Consider the following 23,281-nt stretch of genomic DNA (forward strand, 5'->3'; position numbering starts at 1 on the left):
ACTTACTCTCACTTTGCTTGTAATCTCTTTCTTTATGTTAAAAACACAGCAAGTAATAATAATAAATAAATTCTTAGGAGTACGGCATTACCAGCTTGTTTTGGACTGTCTGCTTTCGTCACTGTGTTGTTAGATAATTTGTCATCCCTGTATGTGTGTGTGCAGCTGTTTCTTCTCCAAAAGAAGAAACGTTTCTTTTAAAATGTGTAGTACTTTGTTCTTAAGCTAGATCAGTGTGAAAATTGGTTTAGGAAGTGCTTTGACCTGTGTCAGCTAACACCTAATTTTTACACATTTCAGTTGGTCAATATACGGTTTTCCAATTACATTGTCTGACATTATGAGATGACTTACTGAAATCAAGCTAGACTTGGGTAAGGGATCAGTAGTTAAATTTTAGAAGGCTTTTGCATGACCTAAGTTATCACAACCTAGTTTATTCTTAGGAAAGTTGTATAAGGGGGGGTGGTTTTAAACTGAGACAGGGGAGGTTTAGGTTAGATATTTGGAGGAAGTTTTTTCACGCAGGGTGGTGACACACTGGAACAGGTTGTCCAAGGAGGCTGTGGATGCCCCATCCCTGGAGGCATTCAAGGCCAGGCTGGATGTGGCTCTGGGCAGCCTGGTCTGGTGGTTGGCAACCCTGCACATAGCAGGGGGTTGAAACTTGATGGCCATTGTGGTCCTTTTCAACCCGGGCCATTCTATGATTCTGTGATTCTAATTATATTGTTCACTTATTAGCTCCTGTACCTCACTGGCAGATTTTAATTAATTTTTTTATTTTTACCAGATTAGATATCACATCAGTCACCAAATTTTCTTCTTACTGTAATGTGAGATTTACAAGGCTGCAACAAGAAAACTTAAATAAGAAATTCAGCATATCTGTGTTTGAATTCCTTATGACTACGCTATACAGCGCTGCATGAATTCAAAAGCTATGAATCTGGCTGTAGGAGCAGTGAGATAGGTGAAAATAATATTGGCAAATGCAAGGTACTTTCAATATCCCCTTCCTTCTGAGCCTTTGGGGGAGATATTTGAGCATTTCTTTGGCTGTAATAAGGGAAATATACAAATGTATGTATACATTTTGTGTTGTGTCATTTTGTTGTTTTTTTTTTAATGAAAGTTGAGTTTTTAATGTCATCTCTTCAACCCTGAAGATGGAGTCTTGAGAGGAATATCAAGCACTGTGTGGTTTTGACGCTCTGTAGAGGGACCATGAGTTGTGAGGTGCTTGAAGACTTTTGGGATCTGAAACAGCTCTTTAGTCATGGATGTTAAAGAGTTTTCCTCCTTTCCTCAAAACAGAGTGTCTTTAAGGAAAGCAATTTTAATAGTAGCTAAATGGAGGATTTGTTTTTAGCTAAATCACAAATCAGTAAGTTCTATTAGCTATAATGCTTTTACTTCCAACTTTTGATTTTAGTGTGTTTTCTTGCTTGCAATTGCAGTTATTGCACAGCTTAGACAAAAGCTTGAAAAACTACAGGGCAGCAAACTTCCAGAAAGTTTTAGAGTCCCGTATGACCCTGGGCTAAGAGCAGGACCCCTGGTGGTAAGTACAGTTTGAGCTTCTACAAATCCTTTTTGAAAAAAAAAGATCCTATCTGCAAGTATGTTTCCTTGGTTAAAAACATCTAAAGATCTTATATCGCTGTGAATGCGATGACATTTAATGGCTTCAAAAAACATTTCTTCCTAAAGCCAATAGCATTTTTCTAAGTGTGATTACATGCCACCATATACTTAAATAAATAAATTAATTAAAAAACCTCTTAAAAAACTCTAATCATTAAGTGTCAATTAAATTGAGAACTTAACAGGTGGCTGACTTCTATTTATATTAAATGCCCGTATAAAACTGTTTCAGCAGATTTCAGAGGTTTTGTGATGTTCAGTTTCCCTTCCTACTTTCCTTGTCTTACCTGAAAGATGTATCTGACCTTCACAAGTCCTTAAGGTTTATTTGAGACCTTGGTCTTACTAACACAAATGTTTACCTATTTCTGGTTTTTTCAGTATCTCTGCTGACTATGTTGCTTTTATTAAAAGATACATTAACATTTTGATAGAAATATGTTAAGAAACACCTGCTTCCTCCAGTGCTGTTGTGTGACTGTTGAGGTCTGTGCCAATTCCTATGTTTTGCAGTTAAAAACATGATGAATAAATCAGCAGATGTATTGTGAAAGCGCATTTGCTCTTGCAGCTACTATGGTATGTGAAATTTGGGTAAAGACACACAATGAAAGCTTTTAGGATCCACCTGATGTGCAGCCTACAAGAAAGGAATCCTTTGGTTTCTCTCTTAGCTAAGAACAGATGAACCATCCAGCTTAAGGAGCTGCCAGTCAGTAGGGTTCTCATCTAGGTGGCTGATAACCGTTTTCCAAATCTGTCCGTGTTTCTGTTAAATAAGCCCATGCCTTGGTAGGCAGCCTGTAGGCCTGTCTGCCTTCAAACTGAAAGAGCTGAACACCTCCCAGCTGAGGACCACAGAGGTACTGTCTGTACAGAAGTCAATTAAAGCAATATTTACTCTGAAATACAACATTTCTGATAACTTCAGAAACTTAATTTAAATAATTGTAATTTTTTGTAGATTTATATATGTTTAACTTTTGAAATTTATTTTGTTAACTTTTTGACCAAAAAAATGGACTTCAAATTAAAATATCTTTGAGGCCTTTCTAGTTTTCCCTTACTTAGGAAGTGGGCAGCCCTTCCACGCCCTTCCTAGGCACATGAAGCAACTGGTTTACAAAGGAAAGTAGCTATGTCCAAAAATAGATGCAACTGCTTTGTTTTTTTCCTTTAAACTATATGAACAGTATATGGTATGTACTATATACTATATGGTATATACTATATACTATATGGTATCCTGGGCTCCATCATGAGAGGGGTGGCCAGCAGGGACAAGGAGGTGACTGTCCCTCTCTACTCTGCTCTTGTGAGGCCCCATCTGGAGTACTGCATCCAGGTATGGAGCCCCCAGTACAAGAAAGACAGAGAGCTGTTGGAGAGGGTCCAGAGGAGGGCCGCAAAGATGATCAGGGGGCTGGAGCACCACCTCCCCTACGAGGACAGGCTGAGGGAGCTGGGCTTATTCAGCCTGGAGAAGAGAAGGCTGCGGGGTGACCTCATCGCAGCCTTTCAGTACCTGAAGGGAGCCTATAAACAGGAAGGTAGTAAACTCTTTGAAAGGGTAGATAACAGCAGGACAAGGGGGAATGGTTTTAAGTTGAAAGAGGGAAGATTTAGGTTGGATGTCAGGGGGAAGTTCTTTACCAGGAGAGTGGTGAGGTGCTGGAACGGGCTGCCCAGAGAGGTTGTGGATGCCCCGTCCCTGGAGGTGTTCAAGGCCAGGTTGGATGGGGCCCTGGGCAACCTGGTCTAGTAAATGGGGAGGTTGGTGGCCCTGCCCGGCAGAGGGGTTGGAGATTCATGATCCTTGAGGTCCCTTCCAACCCGGGCCATTCTGTGATTCTGCGATTCTGTGATAACAGAAATGTTTGATACAACGTTTGATGTTGGCAAGCTTTGTCTTTGTCCTAACAAGCGTTATTTGGCCGTAAGCTTAAAATCCTCACAGCCTGAAATTTGAATAGTTTAAACCAGATGTTAGAAGCAAAAGCAGTGTTTCAAGGAAGTTCAAAGATTTAACAGCTTTTTACCCCTTTTAATAGAAATAGGGATAAAAACTGTTTTCTTTTAAACTCAAAGTTCAGAACTGCAGTCTATGAAACATGAATATTCTGAAATACTCTTTCCTGACATAATCACTTCTGTCAGCTCTCAAACACTGGTGTGTAAATGCTTTTATTATTTTAGGTGGTTTTACTGTACATAATTATTCCAGAAGTATTTCGTACCACATATGTACGAGACATCTATAGTTGAGAAAACATTTGAAATAATACAATTTGAGTAGTTTCATTGCTGAACTTCTCGAGACTGAAAAATTAGTAAAACTAAATGAGTGTTTATTCTGTTATTTTATGAATTACTGTGTTACATTACTTTCACAAATGCCATTTTCCACATGAATCCGGCTACGCAGTTTTCTAAGGAAATTGAGTAAAATCAAGTAGTCTGTAATAACTGAGGACTCTAAAAGTCACAAGGGTAGATGAGGTATGGCAAATTGCATTGGACGACTGTTACTTTCCTGTTTTGCAAAGCACCTCAGAATGCACTGGGGAGGTTCTGTGTTTTCCAGTTATTTCAGGAGCTCTTACTCCTGGCTTAAAAGTTCTTTATGTCTGAAGCAGATTTACAAGTTAAGATCAGTTCCAGAGTCAAGGCTTATGTTTCCCTTCATCATGGGCAGTGTTAAAAGCTTTACAGGCTCAGTGAGGTTTTCTCTGGCAATGGAAAACCATTCTTTACATGTGTTTTCAGCGTGTTTCTTGTGGTCTGACTGACTGGAAGTTGGTAAACTACTCTCTACCTGAGGTATGAAAAGGTTGGTGTGCTGATGTTGGAGCGCAATGCCTAACGATAAACGTGTCTTTCACAGATAGAAAAATGTAAAGTAATGGCATCCAAGAAGAAGCCCCTTTGGCTTGAGTTTAAATGTGCAGATCCAACTGCTCTATCAAATGAAACCATAGGCATCATCTTTAAACACGGAGATGACCTCCGTCAGGACATGCTTATTTTACAGGTAAGATAGCTTAAATGCTGAAGTGTAGGAATAAATTGAATATGTAAATACTTTTAAATTGTTTTACTTTTCAGAGCAGTATATGCTGTCCACTTAAAATAGGAAGCTTTCATTTTGTAAGCTGTATGACAAGCTGATAGCAAAACAGGATCTTCTTTTTTGTACTACTGTGTTTTAAGTTACTGTTACCTTTTTTCCTGCCATATTCCACACAAACTTAATATTTCAGTGTTCTAGAGAAGACATCTGTTATTTAGTGCAAGATGGCTTGTTTTTCTGATGAAGAATTTTTTTCATTGATTTATGTGATAGGTGAAGTTACAAATGGAAAAAAAATGGTAGATAGCGTTGCTGTAGTAATATTTCAGTGATTGCTCTGACAAATGGGGTTGTTAACATTTGCAGGGATATTTATGGTGGAAAATGAGTGTAATTGCTCATGTGTTTAATCTCAGATCATGTAGAAATCATAGAAGACACTTATTAATACCTCGTGAACAGTAGAGATTGCCCAGTCACAGGACAGGTTAGTAAATAAAAGCCCTGATTCTGTAACTGATAATCTTGAATGACTGCACACTTTCTGTGCTCTTCTTTTACACCACAGAATAGATCAATAAGTTTAGTCTCACATCAGAAGTCTGGACAGTGTTATTTGTCTGAGTAATAAATAATGTCTGAACAATGTAGATTAGATACTGGGAAGAAATCTTTTTGCTTAAGATGATGAAGGCACTCTCAGGTGCCAGAGAAGCTGTGGATGTGCTTTCTCTACAGAGAAGGCCAGGTTTGGTGGGGCTCTGGGCAGCCTGATGTAGTGAAAGGTGTTTCTGCTCATGGCAGAGGATTGGAACTTGATAATGTTTAAGGTCCCTCCCAGCCCAACCCATTCTGTGATTCTTTGTTTCTGTGAACTTGTAGTAAGTTTGTGCATTCCTTTTTGCTTTTACTAGATTCTTCGAATAATGGAATCCATTTGGGAAGCAGAATCCTTGGACCTCTGTTTGCTACCGTATGGCTGTATTTCTACAGGGAACAAAATAGGTATGAGATCACACTTACTGTAATTAGAAATTCAAAATATCATAGTTACAGAAGTTGAGTACAGGAGAAGTATTCAGTATGCACTGCATTCCAGAAATCAACATCAGTTTATTTGCCTTTCTGTGTGCAGCCTTCATTTGTCTCTTAGCTGTAGTTTCTGCCCTTCTGATGGATATCCTTATGCTGCTACACTAGCTTAAGTAATTGTTCTTCCTTTGCTAATCCAACTATTTGTATCCAGCTGTTTCTCAACAATATTTGATATGAAAAAGTGGTGAAAGCAAGCGACTTCCTCAAGATATGTTTTAATGTGCTAATAAAGATTAAATAGAGAAAAGAGTTAAAATAGAAAAACATTTGTGTTTTTTCCTGACCTGAAACTTCATACCCTATACTCCCTAGAAGCAACAACATCACTTGATGGGATGTTCAGGCAGTATTTGTCAGTAAGCATGAGTTCATGCAGTGGAGATCATCTATTCTGTAGAATTCATAATGGGAGAAGTCAAGGGGTTGCTTATGAAATTTCCTGGAGAACTGTGTCATGGTATGTAGAGCAATCTGATCAGCTTGGAAGAAGTCCATTTACATCCAGAAATACCAAACTGATACATAATGTAGACATCCCGACGGCTCCATGACTCACCATGTTGGGTTTGCATGTATTGTGCACCCTAGCACATCCACGTTGCACAGTTTCCCAGCATTCAGATAATACGGGATTGACTGTCACAGTTAGTTCTGCTGACCAGTTGTCACACAGCTGGCTGGAGCAAAGCCTTCTCACTGCTGAAAAATTGGGCATGTCCAAATTAAGCTTTTGTGCTGAAAAGAATGCTTTGGCTGATATAAACCATTCATCAATGAGACAGGTTAACAAGTACTTCTCTGCCATTTACTCAGATCTTGAATATATGTAAGAATTAGCAAGTTTGTTAACTCCTGTCATCTGTGTAGCTGGCAGTATGATAGGAACTATATGGATTGATAAAGTCATTAGAGTATAAATGCTGCCACTTATCTCTCATGATCTCCAGCTTTTTAGTTGTTGTTTTTTTTTTCCAGTATATTTTGCTTTACAGATCCAAGAATGATAAACTGAGTCCCAGTAAAATTAAGAACTCTTTTAAATAATATCTGCAGTGTTCTTCCTCTCCAAAATTGCCACGTAACATTTTTATCATTCTTTTGGCTTCAAGATTTCTCAGGAGTGCAGAAAGCCTGGCTCACTGATGCACTACTTGGTAGTGCAACACATACGTGTTTCTTTTCTCCTTATATAACCTTTTTAAAACTAAAGAAATCATATTGATAGAATTCTAATAAAGTCAAAGGAAATGGTCATGATATACCAAAATACACAAACTACACTTAAACTGTAAATATAGGTCATTTTTTTTAACCTTGTGTTATAACAAAGGTAATGCTTTCATTTTTTTTTCTTGTTTAAAATCATCTTAAGGCGATGTAATATTTTAAATTAATGGAGGAAGGTGCAGGAATTGTGCCATTGACCACAGTGTTCTTATATTCAATTTCCAGACTTCGGTATTCTTTCTTGAATTCTTAATGGGTTTCCCACTCTGTAATCTCAAGGAAATAGTTGTTTATTTTTGTACATGCAGTGGGGAGGGAGATGTAAGAATTCAGCATCCCCCCAACACCATGGTAGGGCCATGGTTAATCACATCAACACTTCACTTCTATTAGGTTGGCTGAAAATACCTGTAGCCTAAATTAGTAATACCCAATGTGGGACACCTTGAAACACAGCTTATGCTTGTTTGGAACAAAACCAGAGAGTGGTGACATGCAAATTTCCCTTCACAATATTTTTGGATGGTTTTCTTCCAAACTGCTTCTTCCCTTCCTCTTTGTATTTCCAGGAAACTTAAGACAGTTTCTGTGGATTTACACAAGGACAATACCCCGTTTTACAATGAAAACAGGGAAACAGACAGATGTCCTACAGATTTCCTAACACCTGGATGGTATCCCCTCCTGTGTAGATCTTTCTCAGTCAGTTGAAGACATCTGTTTTCAACACAGTTTGCAGTTCTGGAAATGTCCACTGCTGCTGCCAAATAGACCTCAGGAGGAGGAACTTTCCCTACCATGTATCATGGGTGAACAGTCATACCTTACTATCTCTCCCGTTGGCATGAGCATATGTCTGTGGCTTTATGAGGCAGTTGTCACTACCTACTGTGCTGGGTCACTGCCAAATTTAAAAAGCTTGAGTTGGCACATAATGTAAAAGTAACCTGCCTCAGTACCGCAGATCCCCGGTAACAGGCAGCACTGTGCTTTTGCTGCTTTCTGCTCAGATGAATGCAGCTTAGTTGAGATCTGTTCCAGTTACTGAAGCCTTCTCTAGGACTAACCATATCTACTGGGAGGCGTATCTATTTAGAAGGATCTGCCGGGAGAGACACACTATTCCAGCAGATAGCTTTTTTATCAGGATACCTCCAAAAGATTTGCTTAGGCAGAATAAGCTGTACAACATTCTGTCTAGGTTTTGTACTGCTGTTTTAGCTCTACAGCAGAGAATGATCAGTAAACGGTTGTCATTAGCATCCGCTCTAAAATCTGTAGACTTTTCACAGTGCTAAACTACACAGCTATGCTGGGAGAACTTGAAAATGCAAAGAGAAGCAGAAGATGTCGCCTGTAACAGCTCTGCTTCCCTGGAGTCAAGAAGCTGTTCACCAGCAGAGGGAGATTTGTGAGCACAGGCAGGAGAAACCTCACTCCTGAGAGACAAACAACAACCCAACAAACACAAACCAAAGTGCAACACTATTCAATTCGGTGGTGGTTTTCAGAGGTTGTATTTACACACTAGTGTTGTTAAGGGCTCTGACTGGCTTCAGCTGAGAGTGGGCAGGAGCCATTGTTTCTTGTAAAATAAATGGATGCTCACAAGCTATTGAAATTATGCAAAAGGTTCAAAAAGCACAGTTTAAAATATTATTTGGTGTATTTTATATGCTTTGATATAAATTTAATTTAAATTCTAGTTTATCCTTTGTTTTCTGCTAGGAATGATTGAAATTGTGAAAGATGCTACAACGATTGCCAAAATTCAGCAGAGTACAGTTGGCAACACTGGTGCATTTAAGGATGAAATACTGAACCAGTGGCTCAAGGACAGATGTGTCATTGAGGAGAAGGTGAGTTCTGTGGGTTCTCCTCCCCTAAAGTGGGATGATGTGGAGGATTAGGAGGAGAGGAAGAACGTAAAACACAGGGGTTGAAATAAAGACAGTTTAATAGGGAAAAAAAAAAAAAAGAGGAGGAAAAAAAGGAAAGAAAGCATCAAAAAAGATAAGACTACACAAAACAAGTGATGTACAATGCTATTGCTCACCACCAGCTGTGTGATGCCCAGCCCCCAGCCAGTCCCCAGACAAAAAAAGCCCTCCCCAGCTAACTCCCCCAGTTTTATGGTTAAGCATGATGCCATATGGTATAGGACATTTCTTTGGCCAGTCTGGGTCACTTGTCCTGCTTCTGTCCCCACCCAACTCCCTGTTGGGCTCCTCACTGATAGAGCAGTGTGAGAGGTCAACAAATCCTTGACTTGCTATAAGCAGTGCTCAGCAACAACTAAAACATCCGTGTGTTATCAACATTATTCTCATCCTAAATCCAAAACACAATGCCATACCAACTACTACGAAGAAGATAAATCTATCATAGCCAAAACCAGAGCACAGAGCTTTTGAATGCACTCCAGTAATTAAGAAGCATAGGATCCACAGTTGTGTTTAGAGTTGTGTTACTCACCAGTTTCAAAAATCCATTCATTTCCCTGTACTCAGCTGTGAATGTCTGTGAAAGAGCCTTCTGCATCCAGCTGGCAGCTGGGCTTCTGAGTTACAAGATGCTTTAGAAATGACTCCTTTGTCAGTGGTATTTAGAAGCGATACATGAGGAGCAGATTGAAAGGACATCTAGGAACACTGAGAGGCACTGTGGTTTTAGAGGACTGAAGTACAGATGTGGGTACTCATAATTTCTTTGCTTAGGTTCAGTGACCTGTTTGAGCTTTATTTTCTCAGAAAATGTGGACTACTATGTGCTAATTTTATTTGGCCCAGAGAGTACAGCCTGTTCTCACAGCATAGCGAGTGCAGTGCAGGGCTGTGATCCTTATCTCTGCTGTGCAACAGTGTACTTTATAAGACAGTTTGTTTGACTTTTGCTTGATACGCATCAACAGAAAGGCATATTAATTTGGGAATGACTGAAGGGACGTTTCTAACACTGAAGTATTTAACATCTCTAAAATTATTTTTAGTTTCAGGCAGCTGTGGAAAGGTTTGTTTATTCCTGTGCTGGCTACTGTGTGGCAACCTTTGTTCTTGGAATAGGAGACAGACACAATGATAACATTATGATCACAGAAACAGGTGAGTCTGGGTTTTGTGGGGGAATTTAATAGAAGCGAGGACTATCTACACCTCACTAGATTTATGTTTTAATCTAATAAGTAATGTATATAACAATGAATGAAGGTAAAGAATCCATTTCTCTCACCATTGCTTTCAAATTCTATGATATTGAAACCTATCATTACTGTTTTTGGGCCTTCATATAAGATCTAGATGTTTACCTGATGGAATGACAGCATCAGTGGACGAAGGAAGGGCAATTGATGTTGTCTACCTTGACTTGCGCAAGGCCTTTGACGTAGTCCTGCACTACACCCTTATCTCTAACTTGTAGAGATATGCAGCTTGGAAGGCCAACAGTATTCTGGGCTGCATCAAAAGAGGTGTGGCCAGCAGGGCACAAGAGATGGTTGTTCCACTCTACTCTGCCCTCATGAGGCCCCATCTGGAGTACTGCGTCCAGGCCTGGGGCCCCCAGCACAGGAAGGATGTGGAGCTGTTGGAGTGGATCCAGAGGGGGACCACGAAGATGATCAGAGGGCTGCAGAATCTCTCCTATGAAAAAAGGCTGAGGGAGTTGGGCTTGTTCAGCTTGGAGAAAAGGCTCCATGAGACCTCATTGTGTGGCCTTCCTGTACTTAAATGCAGCTTAAAAGCAGGAGGGGGACAGACTTTTTACATAGTCAGATAGTGAAAGGACAAGGGGGAATGGCTTTAAACTAAGAGTGGAAATTTAGAAATAAATTCTTTACTCAGAGGGCAGAGAGGCCCTGGCACAGCTGCCCATAGAGTTGTGGGTGCCCCATCCCTGGAGGCACTCAGGGCCAGGTTGGATGGGACCCTGGGCAGCCTGAGCTGGTGGGGGGCAGCCAGCCCATGGCAGGGGTTGGGGCTGGTGGGCTTTAAGGTCTCCTCCGACCTAAGCCATTCTATGTTAATAATGCTGTTCTTTTCCAAAGATGAGTTTGTTACAAACTAAGTAGTCTGGCCTTGCAAAACAAATGTTTATGTCTAGATTTCTGAACAGGCTGGAGAAGTGGGCCCATGAAAACCTAATGAGGTTCAATAAGGCCAAGTACAGGGTGTTGCACTTGGGTCAAGGAAATCTCAAGTATTTATACAAACTGGGGGAAGATCTCCTTGAGAGCAGCACTGTGGAGAAGGACTTGGGGGTCCTGGTAGATGAGAAGCTGGACATGAGCCACCAGCGTGCGCTTGCAGTCCAAGAGGCCAAACTGTGTTCTGGGCTGCATTAAAAAAGGGGTGGCCAGCAGGGAGAAGGTGGTGATTGTCCTCCTCTGTCCGGCTCTTGTGAGGCTGTCTGGAGTACTGCGTCCAGGCCTGGGGCCCCCAGTACGGGAAGGACGTGGAGCTCTTGGAGCGGGTCCAGAGGATGGCCACTAAGATGATCAGAGGGCTGGAGCACCTCTCCTATGAGGAAAGGTTGAGGGTACTGGGCTTGTTTAGCTTGGAGAAGAGAAGGCTCCAGGGAGACCTCATTGCAGCCTTCCAGTACTTGAAGGGAGCATATAAACAGTAGGGGGAATGGCTGTTTGTGAGGGTGGATAGTGATAGGACAAGGGGGAATAGTTTTAAACTGAGACAGGGGAGGTTTAGGTTGGATATTAGGAGGAAGTTTTTCACACAGAGGGTGGTGACACACTGGAACAGGTTGCCCAAGGAGGCTGTGGATGCCCCATCCCTGGAGGCATTCAAGGCCAGGCTGGATGTGGCTCTGGGCAGCCTGGTCTGGTGGTTGGTGACCCTACGCATAACAAGGGGGTTGAAATTCAATGATCATTGTGGTCCTTTTCAACCCAGGCCATTCTATGATGATTTAAGATCTAAAAGCCAAAAGGTTTTAAAAGTAGACAGATACTCACTTGTCTGGAGTGTGAATGGGGTTCTGAGTGCAATTGTATGTGCTATCAGAATTGAAATGTTATTGGACTGTGATTGCTTCAAAGGAACATAACTGTTTTATATACCTGTATAGAAAATCCTAGAAAGTAAGTGTACATGTGTGGTGTTTTGTTACTGAAGTCTGTGGGATGGTGTGTCATGGGACAAAAATGCCAACAATTCAAACGTGAGCGTACTAAATGAAATGTAAACAGTTTAACATGAGATATTAAAGCATATTGAAGCATGGAGCTAAGCCTACTTGTCAAATTGTCAAGGGATTGCACCTTTAATGATTAATCTCACCGGCTGATGAACCACAGTTGGAGAAGCTGCCAACCTCTTGTATTCTCTGTCACACCGTTGTTTGTCTCCTTTGCTGGGTGGCTCTTCTGGGCCAACCAGTGAGAGCTACCTCAAGCTTGAGTTGCTCAGGTACCCTGTGAGGGTGACGGCATGATGTTGCCTGACCAACTGGCTGATGCAAGAGCACCAGATGTGTTTCTGGAAGGTTGCTGGTCTGTGTTTAGTGGACTATTGTCTACTGAACAGTCTATCCATGTTCTTCAGGAGGATGTTGTCCAGAATGTGCACAAGTGACTTAATGGGTCAGCACAACCGGGTCGGCTGTGAATAGTTCATTGAAATCTTTAAGGTCCAATGTGTGATAAATCAGATTTCTTTGTAGAAGTTGGCTATGCAGGTGTGTTACATGAGCATTCTATTGTCCTTTTGCCATACCTGAGGAAACAAACTTCTCACCACATGGCTGTACACCTCCTGAAAGAACCTGAATGTTTTTGTATTACGAACTTTGGGATTACTTCTTAATGGGCATCCCAGGAAGGACCCCAGATTGAGCTGTACATATGAAGGCATTCTATCTGGCCTAAGGAATTCAATTCCAGTTTCATGAGCTCGTTACTTCCTAATTAGTCTTTACATAATGCAGAGAGACAGAAAATACTTTTGGTTTTAGTCAGAAGACCATATATTTAATATTAATCATATTGTAGTTAAAGTTTTACCAGCTGAAGGCTGGAGAGAGGAAGTACCCTGAAGGCAGAAATGAGCTAATTGGAGACTACAATTAAAAAAAAAACAGTTCACCAGAAATCCTTGTGGAAAAGAAGACAAATAATGCTTCAGTTTCAACATTAATATATATAGTACTATATATATTATGTACTAGCAGAAAGTGAGCGATAGGTCATTAGAAAGGGAGACAGTAAAGGAAATGTTATTTGTTTATAGTCAAGAGATTAGCCAGAGTTTAACAGGAGCTGTCTGGAACAACAGAAGGGAGAAGGAGGTGACTGAGAGGTCTGCAGAATACATCAGCACTGGGGTAGGCTGTGAGGACGCAAAAGCTGGCTGAAATGCTGGCACATGTAAGCATGGTACACCTAAGGATTGCTATTAAGTAACATCTTACGTCGTTTGATGTTTTCTCTTCTTGTATGTATATGCCATTATTACAAATGCATGTTTTTAAGTGAACATACTCTTTAATCCTTACATCTTGTAGGCCAATGAAACTAATAAATCAATCTGAAGAGCAGTGGGCCACTCCACTCCTATACGTGTAGCAGTCCTTAAAAGTGAAGTTTTTCATCACTTTCCCGGGACCTGATACTATATTACAATCTCGGAATTATCTGTAGTATGGGAATCTTATTCTGTACACCGTGGAAAGATAAATAAACTGGTAATGCAGTTATGTGAGGAAGAAGCTTGTTCTGTTCCAGAGTTGCTGAGAATTTGTGCCATAATTAACAAACCTTTTCCATGTAGTGATGTGCTGGGATCTGATTGTTATGGATCAGAGGCACAAGCTTTCCTCGCTTCATGTTTGAAAAGCTGTGAGTGTATGTTTAGAAAACATAACAAGCCTACTTGGTTTTAACAGCTGCCAAAGACAAAAAATAATTTCACTAAGAGAACACAATTATGTATTTAGAAAAAAAGAGAGAGAAAATAGTCTTTTCTGCTGAACTACAGAGTCATAGTATAGACCTACAAATGGTTTTGGAAATACAGTAAATGCATATGAGTGTTCTTGGCAGTTTACTGCATTTGAGCCTAACTGTGACTTCTTTTTATAAAGGTAACCTTTTTCATATTGATTTTGGCCATATTCTTGGGAATTATAAAAGCTTCCTTGGAATTAATAAGGAAAGAGTTCCTTTTGTGCTGACTCCGGATTTTCTGTTTGTCATGGGGACCTCTGGAAAGAAGACAAGTCTCCATTTCCACAAATTTCAGGTAAAGTGGATATTTAACTGTAAATGAATTAAGTGGCATTTTTTGCCCTTCAAAATGAGCGTTAGTGCCTTAGAGTTCCAAGGTCTGTGCTCCTGGGTATTGCATTAATATAATTTACTGACTCATAATACATTTCTGGGTTATTTTAGCTCTAAAGGCAAACAATATCTGTAGGATGAGGGGAACTAGGAAGCAAAAAGCCATGAAGCCACACTGAAGAGCTTCAGCTAGCTGCAGTCAGGCAGGCAGTCTTTTCTTTGTTTCTTGTTTAGATTGAAAATACTTTGTAAGGGACATCAGTATTTGTGACAGCAGAGAGGCTGAGTATTCTGAAGCAGAATATTCTGTGTGGTACAAGTCAGTGCTCCTCATCTGGCTGTGCCACTTAGTCCCTCCTGATTCTGCCCTCTTGTCCTGGGGCTGGGCCTGGTGCATCTGGACAGAACTTTACAGTGATCTTAAACTGTACGATTCTGGTTTTGTGAATTGGGTGGACTGAATTCGGTGAAAGAGAACAGTGTTAAAAATCTATTCTACTGCAGTTTGTGCAATTTTAAGTGAGCTCCTCCAAAGCAAGTTTTGATTTTGTCATCTTGTGACCAGGAGAGAACAAAGCAAAATGCTGTTTAGTATGTTTAATGAAATGTCTGAGAGAATGGCTGACCAAAGATAAACAGATGTCTGGGCTGGTATTCCTGTACACATCGTTAGGATCTTTAAATATGTGCCTGACTAGGAAGGAGGTTCCCTACGTTATCTAAAGTCTCCTCCAGAGTGCAAGTCAGAGCAGCAGCCTGACTTAGGTACTTGGGATTCCCTTCGGATGGACCATTCCCTCTGCCCTCCCTGCTGCAGAGTCTACTTTTCAACACTGAGTACCTGCGGAGTAGTGAGCATGTCCCATTGAACATACATGTGATTGTTCAGCAAATAACTGGGCAAGTGTCATTCTTGAGCCCAGACTACTGATAATAACTATAAACCACCAGGTGCTATTTTTGAGTATTTCTTTTGCACAAGGACTAGCTTTGGAAGTGAGGAATGCTCTTAAAGAAGTCCATCAACTGTAGTGCATACTAGAAGGGTGGCACTGCTCAGCCATCAGCCACTTGCAGGTGTGGGGCTGGGACGCCCATCTAGGCTATGTCAGTTAGTGGAACACCTCAGTTCTGGATGCAGGAAATAGTTGAAAATATGGAAGTGTGCTGGTGGAGAATTGGAAGACTAGCAAGTTCTTAGCATCTGTAGTGAGGAGATGGTGTGGTCATATATATGGATCTTCCAGCTCTTCAGAGAATGTATGACCTTTACTTCTGCAGCCCAAAAGCGTAAGTAACAGGAGGTGATTTTGGTCTGAGCTTCTTTTCAGTAAGCCCTCATCATACAGAGCAATCCTGGTTTCAACTGAATGCATTTATTTTTCTACTGCTGTACAAATTTCTAAAGTAAATACTGCTGCCATCCCACTGGTGCTATATGCCACGACAGTGCCAGTGTCAGTTCCATTCGTGTCATTAACCAGAGGACCAGTGCTTAACATGCTGTACTGCTGTGAGCAGTGACCGTGACACATAACCTGCTTGTCTGACGTGGGATGATGTGGGCACAGACAAACAGTAATATGGACTGAAAAAATGTAAGCTCATGTACAGTTCTGCTGCATTACGTACTGTATGCAATGTGCTATACTGTACTGGTAATACCTTACAGGATTTAAAAAGGAAGTTGAAAGCAAAATACTTTCATACAAGTAAAATAGCGACACAGAGCAAGAAACGCATCTCCTATCTTGCTGTAAAAAAGTGTGTCTTAATTATATGTTCAGATAACAGATGTAAACAAAATGAAAGCTTTGCTTTCCAACCAACGGGTTGTGTCATGTTCCCAAATAGCGAGGGATTCATTCAGTGTGCCTGCTGACTCATGCAAGCAGTAATGGAAAAGTCTCAGCATTTACCCTTCATTAATTTTTAAGAGCATCGCTCATTAATTTGTGCTTCAGCTACATTAAATATGTTGTACTTTAGAAGAATGCTTTGTTTTCACAGGCTTCAGTCTTCTTGATATTCTAAAATACCCATGGGTTTGCCTGGCTTTATGTCCTGTCACCTGTTGGTCCTTACAGATGTGTCAGACACAGCTACTACTGCAGGTGTAGTTAGACAACTGACTCTCAGGTCCCCTGCAGCGGGGTGCAGCAGTTAGTACTGTGCTGGTACTGCTGCACTGTTAAAGCTGGCAGTAGCATGGCAGTAAAGCTTGCTTCTCTTAGCTCTTACTCCACATTTTGCTTCCCTTTTTGCTCTTTTCACAGTGGTTTAAAAAAAAAATAGATGCCAGAGGCTATTAATGAACTGACAGAAATGTTTAGTAGAAAACATTATTTGATAAGCATGATTTAATCTGAGAAGACAATTATTTCTCCGTCCCATCTGTGAATTTTTCAGCTGCCTCAGTACTGCCCAGATTTCTCTTGCTGTGAGTGTCAAACATGGTGGCATTTCCTTTCCAGCCTTTGGCTGAAGCCCATACCACTCTTTTACTCCTACATACATGCAACTTCTACATGTCTTACGTGTAGGAACTCTTCAGAGAGCCTTATTGTCTATCTCTCTAGACTTTTGAGCTTTGTCTACCAAGCTATTATTACATGTAGTTAGCCTAAATTTCTCTTTACTACCTTTGCCATTGAATGAATTTTCATTCATTCTGTCTCATTTATTTCATTCATTCATTTTTCATTACTTTACCTTGCAGACTTGATGTTACAGGGATCTGTGGTTTTAGTACTAATCTAACCCCATGTATTTGATTGTCAGACAAAGGTGACAGAAAGAAGGATGTACACTTCATTGCTGAAAAGCAATGCACAGGAAAGAGAAGGCCTATGTAACAGAACTTGGGCACTCCACCTTTTACAAACACTTGACTCTTAGGACACTGATACTTAACGACACTTTCAAGCTCTCAGAATTACCCACTGTTGTGGCATGGACAAATTGGGGGTGGTTTCTCCTCAGCTCCTCTCATTTGGCCTGTGGCTTTGATTAGTTAACAGCTTTCTTCCTAATGCCGCGGTGTGCACATAGCCCTGACACACACGTGTGTCACTTTTGGTCCCCTCTGCCTCTCTCAGAAGTACAGAAATGACTTTTCCTGGGAGATGTTAATTCCAAACTCCATTCAGCTCCTGCCTGCATAAATAACTGTAACAAGGAGGTGCAGATGTTTTAAATCCTTTGAATCCTTTCAAGGACAGCGATGCCGGTTTCTTGACTGCAAATTGTTTTCCTGTCTCAGACACCTTCAGCAGTGAGATGTATCATCCACGGAGAAATGCAAAACCTCCTTTGATACAACTATAGAGAGCTTTCATCGCTTTCAAGAGAAACAAAAGCCGCACTAACTCCTGTGACAAGATTTCCCTGTTTGAAGTCGATACACACAAGTAGAATTTTTTTTCCTGGTGACATGAAGTGAAAGTAATCCCTGTAAAAAGTTGATTGTGTTTTCTATTGTAAACGGTGCTTTGGACATTGCAATTCATCTTCTGCTTTGCCAGAGCTGAACTGACGTTAAAGTTCTCATCTTATTTCAGGACAGGATTTATTAAGAACTGAGAGGGGCCCAGGCAATAGGGGAAAAATGAGAAAGGGAAAAACCCTACGGACAGATCTTCAAAATATCATCTTTCTTCTCTTCCCTTGTGTTTTCCTGACCTGTCTGCTCGTTTGTCTGATGTTGCTGATGTGAGCAGTGATAGATATTAAGGTTATTTGTGCCATTCTTACTGTTTATGAGGAAGGAAAAAAACCACCCACTGTGTCAGAAATAAGCAGAGTTCTACAGAGCTAATGAGATTTGTTAGGGAAGTATATGAAAGTACTTGAATTGCGTAGGACTTTTAGAATCAGTTCAACAAATTTGTGGAAAGGTTAAGCTGAATCTTTATTTAGGTAAAAATCAGTGTTGCTTCAGCTTAGGTTTTAATAGCAGCAACCTTCTTGGAATTATTTCTCATCTCTTCCCATTACCGCGTTGCAGGCCTAATTAACTTCCTCATTTTGATTTCTGTGGTTTGATTGCTTTTCCTTAAAATGTTATTTCAAAAAGTAAATGAGTAATGAATTCAATGTAAGAAATAATCATTCTGATTTATGTATTAGTCACTTACCATTAACCATTGTTTTCAAAGGTATTTCATGTTTTTCTAAGCTGCAGAAATTTAATTCTTCTAAAGTTTGTGCTGCTGAGCACAAATTATTGTATATGGGAGTGAAAAAAGCAATAAAAAACCCAAGAATCCCATGAATCCGGTAGGACAGCACATAACCATGGCAGTCCTAAAGCCAGGCAGCACGCCTGAGTTTGAAGCAGAACTGTCAGCTGGAGAAATGTGACAGAGCACCACGCCTGGAGAGCCATCTCCATTAAACAAGCCGTCACCTCCGCAGCTTTTAAAGACATCCACATAAAATGAAGAATTGAGCCCTGGAGGTGCTGCTTTATTCAGAGTCGCTTGCTATCCCATGGTCTTTAAATGGAAACATACCAATTGTGAAGAAAGACGATGAATTACTGCGGCCTTTTTAACAATCTCAGCAAGGGATTACATGACAGGGAAATGAATTGGAAATTCTGGTGAAGCTGAGGTTTTGAGCTTTAACAACTAATGTCATATTATTTAAAAGAGCCATTAGTTTATGCACCAAAATGGGACTTGTTGCCCTGAGGTGTGCTCACCAATGACGTGGCAATGGATGCAGACGTGAGCGTAATGTTTCTGTTGGGATGAGTGGCTCTCTGGGGTCTCCTCTCCCCGACACACCGCTGACTGAACGGTGGCAGTCGGTGGCAGTAGTTCATACCCAAGTTCCCATGAAGTTGCTAAACCATCCCTTTCCATGCACATCATCATTTAACAGAAAACCCTTCTCTTTTGTAGGATGTGTGTGTGAAGGCTTATTTAGCTCTCCGACATCACACCAACCTGCTCATCATCCTGTTCTCCATGATGCTAATGACTGGAATGCCCCAGTTAACCAGCAAAGAGGATATTGAATATATCCGGGACGCGCTGACAGTAGGGAAAAGCGAAGAAGATGCTAAAAAGCATTTCCTTGATCAGATCGAGGTTTGCAGAGATAAGGGCTGGACTGTGCAATTTAACTGGTTCTTACATCTTGTGCTTGGAATCAAGCAAGGAGTAGAAAAGCATTCTGCTTAACATTTGGTGTAAACTATCTGTAGGTGTGAATAGGAAGTTAGTGAATGTACTCGTTGTTATTTATGCATTCCGAATACATGAGCAGTCAGTACTGCCTTTACCTCGCTGGCAGCTTCTAAAAAGGCTTTTTTTTTTTTTTTTTTTGGTCTGCCTTTCCAGAAGAGCTTTCCTGCAGTTAAGATATATATATTTTTAATGTCTAATGATGCTTCCAGTTGCCGGACTGTCAACTAGCTGCTTTGCTGATGTGGCCTGCAGTTTTCTTCTTTCCTTTAGTAATAATGAAGGAGGAGCTTGGGTCAGATGATAACCTGCAGTATCAGATAGAAATTTTCAGTAGCATTGCCTTAATTGTTCATGGGAGTCAGGCCTTCAAATGGGGAAAAATAGATTCTGTTTAAAATCGATGGTAATATTGAAATCCCTGCAGGAAATTGATTTCTTTATCAGGATGGCTTTTACTCAAGTGTTCTTCACCCACGTCGCTTCCCTTTGTCCCACTTCATTCCTGTTCTGATTTTTAATATGTGTCGGTAGAAAACCTTGACTCCGCTGCCAAAAGAAATTGCTTTATTATCATTGTGGCCTCTTGACATACACAGCTGAGCTTGACTGTTGCTGTAAGAGAGCTTCGTAGTTCCCTGGAAGCTTCTCCGGTTTGAACCTGAAATTCTTAAGGTTTAATTTTGGACAGATTTTTTACTGTATTTTTTTTTTTAACAGGGAAGTTCCATATTATATTACAGATTATATATTCTTCATGTAAATTTACTGAAATTCCACCTGCATGGTAAAAGCTTTGTAGAAAAATCAATGGTACTTCCTTATTGCTCAGAGAAAGCTCGTCACGTAAAAGTAATTGACATTTTACCAAATATTTGAGAAACCCAAAGTTATTTATTCTTTGGAGAGATATTTTCGGGAGATACCCTTAAGGAGTTAAATTTAATCTTTGAGATTGTGTATATTTTGCTATTTATTTTTAAATTCTTTAAGAGACTTTACTACTGAAAAGCTATTTATGAAAGAGAAGAAATAATTTCAATATTTAAACCTAAGAGAGGAAAAAACGATCAGCGTTGAGTAGAATTGTAACTTCTCTGCTGTAGGATACCTGCAAATCACCTACACTGCCTAAGGTAGGAACAACTATATATCATGAATTAGTCTTTGACTCCAGTTGTTACCGTATACTTCCTGCTGATTGATTCTTACCAAAGAGAGAAGATGGCTTACAGTATTGCTTTTTTGCACTCGTGCCCGTGTAATTTCTTCTTCCATTGCAGTTTTACATGGGTTTTACTCTACATTTAAATGATGAACTGAATTTTGTAATTCTGTTATCCTTTGCTTTGATCGCTTCACAGAACTGTTAAGATTTTAACTACTGCTACCACCGTTACTACTGAGCGTATCCTGGAAGGATTTTACTAAATGTACTGTAATTGGTGTCTCGGTTATGAGATAGAGCCAATCTCTTTTTGAAACATAGATGTTTAATTGATTTCCGTGCACAATGACATTTTTGATGTGTACGATAGACTGAGTTAAGGAGATCTGAAAGGGTAAAACGTAGAATATTTTGTTGTTCTCTTACATTACCATTCTGTGCAAGATAGGCTTAAAACCGTACTAAAATACAAAGTAAATGGTGAATACTGTCTGTAAAGTGATATTTTTAGATTTGTATTTTGTAGATCTGAAATAAATTGATTGATATGTTCTATTCACTTGATTTCTCCTTCATGAATAAGCACTTTTCTCCAGTATTTTAAAGACTGCAGTCTCAGTAAGAGATCAGAAGTAAATCTCCTGCTATATTTGAATGCAGCATAGGGAAATAAATGCTAATCACAACTCGAAGGGAATGGCATTCCTAAAGCAGCCTTCGTATGCAGATGGACATCTGTGGGGAACCCACAGCCAGAGGAAAACTGCTCAGTCCCACACTAAGCCGAGACAGGTCATTTTTATCGAGTTTACAGTGTGCTGCGTTGAGTTGTATACGTTTGTTACAGACTTCTGCAGCAGCTCTGTGCTGAGCTCATTAGCAGATGTCTCCAGAGCTCTACGTGCCTGCGGCTGGGCTGCCCGGGCAGTGCTGGGCACCACTCTGCAGCCTGGGGCACCCGGCCTCTTCTCGGTGCTGTGTAGTGATAGGACAAGGAGCGGTGGCCTGAAACTTGAACAGAGGATGTTCCGTACAAACATGCAGAAGAACTTCTTTATGGTAACGGAGCACAGGAACAGGCTGCTCGGAGAGGTTACAGAGTCTCCTCCTCTGGAGATATTCAAGACTCAGCTGGATGCTTACTTGTGCAACCTGCTGTAGGGTACGTGCTTTAGCATGGGGCTGGACTCGATCTCTTCAGGTCCCTTCCAACCCATACAATTCTGTGATTCTGTGACTTCAGGGAGTAGGAGCAGCTGCTGCATCCCCTCCTTAGCTACAGAACAAGCTGTCTGCTGGCCGACACTTTGTTAATAAATAGCTGTGCACCCATACTGCTGGTTGTCTGTCAGCTGCTATGTCAGAGTGCGGCTGGGCGCTGCTTGGGGTACCCCAGGCCTGGAAGGGTGCAGCTTTAGGACAGCTCCCACTGCCACCACAGAGAGTTGGGCACCATTTGTGGAGCTGGGGCCTACAGTCATCCAATGCCTGAACACACTCTAAATAGACCAACCCTTCAAAACAGCTTTTTCATATGGGCTACAAAGCAGGAAGTGGAAATTAGTCACTAACCACGTATTTCACAGGCTCTAACTCAGCGTGCAGGGAGATGAAATTAGTAATGTTTTTGAGTAGGTCTCAGTTATCATCCTTTTCTGCTGTGATCCCAAACATTTTTTAAATTATTTTTAAAGTTACATTTAAAGTCTAGGGTTTTTTTTTTTAATTTTATTTCAACATGTATTATATTTTCTCAGCAAACCAAATTCATGTCATTTCTGCACCGAGCAGTAGCAGTTTGGATCTATTCTTAGATCAGTGCTTTGAACTCAGCTGTGACTTCACCACCACTTTGGCTCCAGCCTGATCATAAGGATGGTGGTTGGTGAGGAATGTGTCTCCAAGGCTCCGGCCTGCATGTGCTCCAGGACACGAAGAGGAGCTGGGAGGGAGCAAAGGTGTACAGTGTTATATTTAGATCGCACTGAATACAGTGGTTGCACTTGTTTGTGGTGTTTATCATGAGCAGAATATTCAGCCTTATTTAACATAAAACTTCTTGCGCAATGTGTCTGATGATACAGAAATACAGATGAGAACAGACTCAAGTGAAATGTGAATGGAAGTTATCACTGTTGTAGGGCATTTTCCACGATAAACCTTACTGTTGGCTGACCCCATTCTGCAAATCCACAGGAGTGCTCCCAGAGATGACATAAATTGCAAACTCTGTGCCAGGGAGTTTCTTACTCTTCGTAACGGAGTCTTGAAAATAAGAAACGATGTTGACAAGGCCCAGCAGGCCTTTTGAGCATCCCGGTAACACTGAAGCACCTGGAAAACATTGATGTAGTTCATGTGTCTTCTGGCTGCTCCTTCCACAGAATGCTGGACGTAGTGGTCCAGAACTGTCCTCCTGCACCAGCATCCCACCACGCTCACCCAGCTGTGTTTTGGAGGCAGAATTGGCCAGAAAATATACTAATGGTGTATTATAAAATTTTGTGGGAGGTCTGAAGAAAGTAAGATAGATGCTAGAGAAAAGAAAGTGGTTTGTCTGCAGCTACACCATTCATATTTAGGACTGACGCAAA

At 40.8% G+C, this 23,281-nt stretch overlaps 1 protein-coding gene across 2 annotated transcripts in view; it reads left to right on the forward strand.

Moving 5' to 3' along the window:
- PIK3CG (phosphatidylinositol-4,5-bisphosphate 3-kinase catalytic subunit gamma) overlaps positions 1–21,246 on the forward strand; it is a 35,168-nt gene extending 13,922 nt beyond the window's left edge. For both annotated transcript variants that reach the window (XM_015275715.4, NM_001199538.3), the window contains exons 5-11: positions 1,461–1,564; positions 4,532–4,678; positions 5,632–5,722; positions 8,768–8,898; positions 10,029–10,140; positions 14,132–14,289; positions 19,235–21,246. In XM_015275715.4, coding sequence (XP_015131201.1) covers positions 1,461–1,564; positions 4,532–4,678; positions 5,632–5,722; positions 8,768–8,898; positions 10,029–10,140; positions 14,132–14,289; positions 19,235–19,516 — 1,025 coding nt within the window. In that variant the 3' untranslated portion in view covers positions 19,517–21,246. The remainder of the gene's footprint in view (positions 1–1,460; positions 1,565–4,531; positions 4,679–5,631; positions 5,723–8,767; positions 8,899–10,028; positions 10,141–14,131; positions 14,290–19,234) is intronic.
- The last annotated feature ends 2,035 nt before the right edge of the window (positions 21,247–23,281 follow it).

This window comes from Gallus gallus, chromosome 1, assembly GCF_016699485.2.
Source record: "Gallus gallus isolate bGalGal1 chromosome 1, bGalGal1.mat.broiler.GRCg7b, whole genome shotgun sequence".
NCBI lineage: Eukaryota > Metazoa > Chordata > Aves > Galliformes > Phasianidae > Gallus > Gallus gallus.